General features: G+C 33.6%; 1 protein-coding gene across 1 annotated transcript; it reads right to left on the bottom strand.

Annotated features, from left to right (window-relative positions):
- Positions 1-682: 682 nt before the first annotated feature.
- On the bottom strand, positions 683-5,542 carry LOC110683868 (zinc finger BED domain-containing protein RICESLEEPER 3-like). The gene is made up of 7 exons (XM_021860275.1): positions 5,387-5,542; positions 5,028-5,073; positions 4,869-4,908; positions 4,419-4,478; positions 2,042-2,815; positions 1,330-1,849; positions 683-1,147 (listed from the first exon to the last, which is right to left on the bottom strand). Exons 1-7 carry the CDS (start codon positions 5,540-5,542, stop codon positions 683-685), a joined length of 2,061 nt encoding a protein of 686 aa, XP_021715967.1.

Below are 5,542 nucleotides of genomic sequence, written 5' to 3' on the forward strand. Positions count from 1 at the left end.
AATGAAATTATAGTTTACCGAAATCATAATTTATTGTCGGAAAACAAAAGCACTACAACCTTCAATAAATGTATAATATTACAGTAGTACACCAACTAGGTGTCAAATTACTCAAATATGTCAATAACATAAAAATGAACTAATGACTAGAACACAATTACAGTAGCAAATTAGCAATGAACTTGCAATGAGCCAAAGAGGTGAGATTTGTCATCAAGTCCCTTTTTTTTCTTCAAATATCCATGAAATCGTCATCATCCTACAAGAGTACAAAAAATGTAATTAAGACCATATAATGAATATTAACACAGAATTTTTTTTAATAAGTTTTGATTATTACCGAATCCAAGTCAACGACCTCGCTACCACTAAGTCCACCACCGCCACTGCTCATATCTAAAGACTCTTCATCTTCTAAAATGGTAGCACAAGCTTGAGCATTTTCCAAAGCAAGACCTTCATCATAAGTTCATAATCGAAAATATACAATTTAGTACATACTACTTTAATGGGAGTAAAATATTATTAATAATAAAACATAAAAAAAAAACAATTAAACATCTTGTTACCTGAATACTCTCCTTGAATCCAATTTTGCAAGCACATCAAAGCCTCTACGGTGTTTGCATGAAGTCTTGAACGATGAGGACTGATTACTCTACCACCCATACTAAATGCGCTCTCAGATGCAACGGTAGATGCAGGTATGGGCTAGAATGTCTTTGGCAATTTTTTGTAATGTCGGATATTTGAGTTCAATATGCCAAAATTTCAAAATATCAAAACCCTCACTCTCCGGATAAGCATCCTCCTCTAAATAATGGTCTAACTCAGACCTCACATTTACTTTCCTTGTTTTGGTTTTCTTAGCCTTACTCCACTTATCTCCACCATCATCATCATTAGAGTTAATTGAAGAAATAGGACGTTTTCCATTCACATTATTTAGATTAGAAGTTGCCATACTCCTAGCTTCCTTCTCTTGATACTCATACAACAAGTCATACAACAAGTTTTTTACCCTATCAATTTCATCTCCAGCCTTATCATAATATATGTCATTGAAATAAAACTCTACACACTCTAATTTGTTCCTAGGGTCTAAAATGGCAGCAATGGCCAATATCCCATTAATATTAGACCAATACTTTTCAAATTTATCATTCATATTTTTAGTCATATCCCTGATAAGTTGACTATCACTTAACAACCAAGACCTCAATGCAAGTTTAATTTCACAAACTTGGCGAAAGAACAAATTAGAAGTAGAATATTTTGGCCAGAAAAAATTTCAGTCATTTTGTGAAACATTTTTAACTTTTCACAAACCTTTTCAGCAAATTCCCAATCCATTTCAGTAGGAAGTATAAACTTTAAACGAGGATTTTGACGCTTGATATTACTAAACACATCCTTATAAGGTAAAGCACTAGTCAGCATTAAAAAAGTTGAGTTCCATCTTGTTTTGCAATCTAAAACCAACTTTCTACCCTCTTCTCCTTTAAAAGATTTCACCTTATCCTCAAACATTTCAACTCGTTTTGGAGTTGCTGCCCAAAAGGAAACACAATCACGTATCCTCTTAATTCCATCACCAATTACATCTAGACCATCTTGTACAATTAGATTTAATATATGTGCACTACACCTTAAATGCAAAAATTTACCCTTCAACATAAGAGATTGTTCATTAAAACGAGGGCTCAAAACATCAAGCATAGCATCATTTGTAGTACAATTATCAACCACAATAGATGAAACTTTTTCAGCAATATTGTACATGTTCAAAGTGTCCAACCAGACTTGAGCAAGAGTGTCTTTTGTATGTGGACAAGGCACATAAGAAAACCTAAATAATCCATATAAAACACAATAAATAAGCCCCAAAACAAGCCTAAATTAACCTTATAAAACAGTAAAAACAACACCAAACTAAGCAAGATAAAAACACAAGCTAGCCATATTAATCACAATAATCAGCAATTCGGCATTAAAAAAAAACACACAAATCAACATCTTATCAAAAGTAAGAGTGAATTACCTCAATGTTTTGTTGCGCAATACCCAAAAGTCATCAATATAGTGACATGTTACAGCCATGTAACCTTTTCTTTGATTTGAAGCTGTCCACATGTCAGTAGTGATAGCTATTCTCGACCCATTGCTCTCTAATGCTTTCTTTAGACTCGCCTTTTCACTCATAAACATCTTCATTATATCAGCCCGTAATGTATTACGCGATATTATCTTGAAATGGGCATTTAAACTAGTCACAAACCTCCTAAAACCAATGTGATCCACTATAGACAACGGATACTCATGCATAATTACCATGTTAGCTAATTCCCTCCTTGAAACTTCTTGGCTGAAGTTATCATTTTCAACTCTAGCTGACCCATCAGATTTGCGGTTGACACTCAAAAGCTTTTGTCGAATATTGACCTTTGAATTCTTTCTAGTACACCTTAAATTTATGTGGTCCTTAAGGTGTGATGTTCCATTTTTGGTTATTGCCGACAAGATATGATCACAATGGAGACACTTTGCTTTTGGCATACCATTTATTGTAATCTTTTGAAAATGTTCCCAAACCATTGAAGTCTGTTTTCTTGCTTTTCTTGTGGATGTCTCACTTTCATCGGGTTGAGAAGACATGTGTACAGATTGTGAGGGATTAGTATTTGGTTGACGAGGTGGAGGTGGTGGTGGAGTAGGTGATGCAGTAGGTACAGTAGAAGGATTTGATGAGGGGCATGAAGAATCATAGTTATCATAATCATACCCACAATCAAGATCATTATTATCACCCATCATCCTATAACAAAAGTATAAAAAATAGGATTAATATCAAGTTCAAACTAGCAGCTTTAGCAAGAGTACAACATGCATAATCTCACCAACTTTTTTAATTATCTTTTATTATTTACTAAAAGAATTGGGGAATATTTTCCTTGATTATTCACAATAAGCAAGTCAGAATATATACAAGAGAATGTCGTTCATTAGGCGTGATACTAGCCTAAATACCTAAGTATAAAAAATACGTACAAAAATATCTACACGATATATATTTAACATTTACAATGCTATTCAAATTTAAAATTAGGCATAAAAGTTGAAGTTTTTAGATCTAAAGTTGAAAACATCAGAAACGTTAATACAGAAGAAGAAATAAAACAAATTTCAGAGCTACTACTTATTTGAAAATTTTGAATGCAACTATGTACAAATTAAATACATATAAAAAAAACTAACAATCTTTAATAAAAAAAATGGTTAAATCGAAACACACAAACATAGAATCGATTCTTGGATTATAGATTTATAGATGGTGTGTCAAAAGAACAAATTAAAATAGGGAAATTAAAAAAAAAAGGTATAAAATTATACCTTAATCGCTGGACGTCGTAGGTGACTAAGGTGAGATGGAGTCGCAGGTGGAGGTGGAGTCGCCGATGAGGGTTGAGTCGCCACCGGTGAGGGTTGAGTCGCCGCCAGTGAGGGTGGAGTCGTCGGTGAGGGACTGAGGGTGGAGCCTAAAGAATGAAAGGTAGAGAGAGAGAGTAGACTGTAGAGAGAGATTGAAAATGAAAGAAGGTGGCTGCTTGAAATTTAGATTAGGGTTTATTTAATTTCAGGGCATTTTTTTTTATTATAAAAATTAAACGGGTGGATGATAAACGGGTGACGGATCGGGTGACGGATGACTAAAAGTTCCACCCGAATCCGACCCGATCCGTCATCCGTTTCATCCACCACCCGCCCTTCATCCGTATAAAGTCGGGTTTTCATCCATTTAATTAGAGCGGGTGGAGCGGATTACTGGATATCCATATAAAATTGCCATCCTTACTTCGTACTTGTTCATGCTTCTTTCATTCCCAATTAAACGTAGCTAGACCGACCTATCAAACTGGACTCCCGACCCATTTTTTTTCGTTTTCAACACAATTTTTAAACACTTTAACCCGGACCCACTTAACCCGTAAATTGGCTGACTTGATTTAAAGGATTTTTTTTTGGGTAATGCTATATGCAGCCCTTAGAGCTGCATATAAGCATTTAATATCTTTCCCTTATTAGTATTAAATTGGGAATTTATCAACAATTCACGAGTAAATCGGTGTAATAATTGTATATTTATTGTCAATTCTTTCCACTTTTAGCTTCTTATAAGGGCTGCATATATCTTTTTCCTTTTTTTTTCAAAAACTAACACAAATGGGTTGTTCAAAAAATATAAAAATTTCTTATTCAATTTTATCATGTTGTTTTGTTTAATCCATTCAAAAAAAAAGTTGTTTTGTTTAATTGATGTTTAATCACGTTTATCTTAGGGCTAATAAAAAATTAAAGATTTCACCTTATTAGATAAATAAAGTTCGGGAAAACATAAAATTTATTTTTTGATAGTTTACCTTTGACGATCTCCTTCTGATGAACCAGATTCAGGCACCTCCGCCATTCGAATCGAAAATCTGAAGAAAAAAACAAGAAATTAATCTCTAATTAATTATTAATTAATCCAAGTAGAGTAAATAAGTAATTATTAATTAATTAATATAAGAATCAAAATTACCATAGGAAAGAGTGATAGTTGTTTAGGGGAAATTGCTTTTCTAGGGTTTTCTTTTGCCCTATTGCATTTTTTCGTTTTCAACACAATTTTTAAACTTGAACCCATTTTAACCCGGACCCACTTAACTCGTAAATTGGCGTGGTTGGATCAGGGTTGTCCTGTTGGCTAACTTGGCTCAAAGGACTTTTTTTTTTCCAAAAACTAACACAAACGGGTTGTTCAAATTTCAAATAATTTCTTATTAATGTTATCAATTTGTTTTGTTTAATAGATGTTTAATCACATTTACCTTTTAGATTCATACACCTTCGCCATTTGAATCGGATTATCTAAAGGAAAGCATATGAATCAGGGGGGAAATAAAAACAAGAATTTAATTTAAGTGTTATTTTATTATTCACTAACAAAAGAGTAGAATATAATAATAATCAAAATTGTTAAAGCTTACCTTGGAGATTGAAGGCCAAAGGAAAGAGCAATGGAATAGAGTGAAACTGAGCCACGTGAAAAAGACAATAAATATGCATGCTTCATTTTTTTTATAGCATGCGTGCTTAATTAATAAATATTTGTAAAATATTTTTTATAACCTTAATTAGTAATAATTGGATTTTAAAAATAAAGTTGTTTTGTGAGTATAAGAGTAATATATACATATTATTTAAATCAAGCATTTGCTCAGGCAATTATCTAGTAATTAAATATAATTGCTCCAGATGGGACGACCCGACAACTCGTATCCGAGATCCGTGAAAACCCTATTGTCCAGCTAAGTACCTACACATGAACAAAACGGGTAGGAATTACCTGCCTCGAGACGAGGTTGAGCATCTGTTGCCTTTGTTCGTTTGAGGTGACCACCACCTCACTCCATCCCGGAATTTGTAGTTCCTGGCCAACCGTTGGTGGTTGTTGTTGCCTCAAACCTTCACCCCTTATGGTTTTAGATCTATTGAGTGCCAT

This window comes from Chenopodium quinoa, unplaced genomic scaffold, assembly GCF_001683475.1.
Source record: "Chenopodium quinoa cultivar QQ74 unplaced genomic scaffold, ASM168347v1, whole genome shotgun sequence".
NCBI lineage: Eukaryota > Viridiplantae > Streptophyta > Magnoliopsida > Caryophyllales > Amaranthaceae > Chenopodium > Chenopodium quinoa.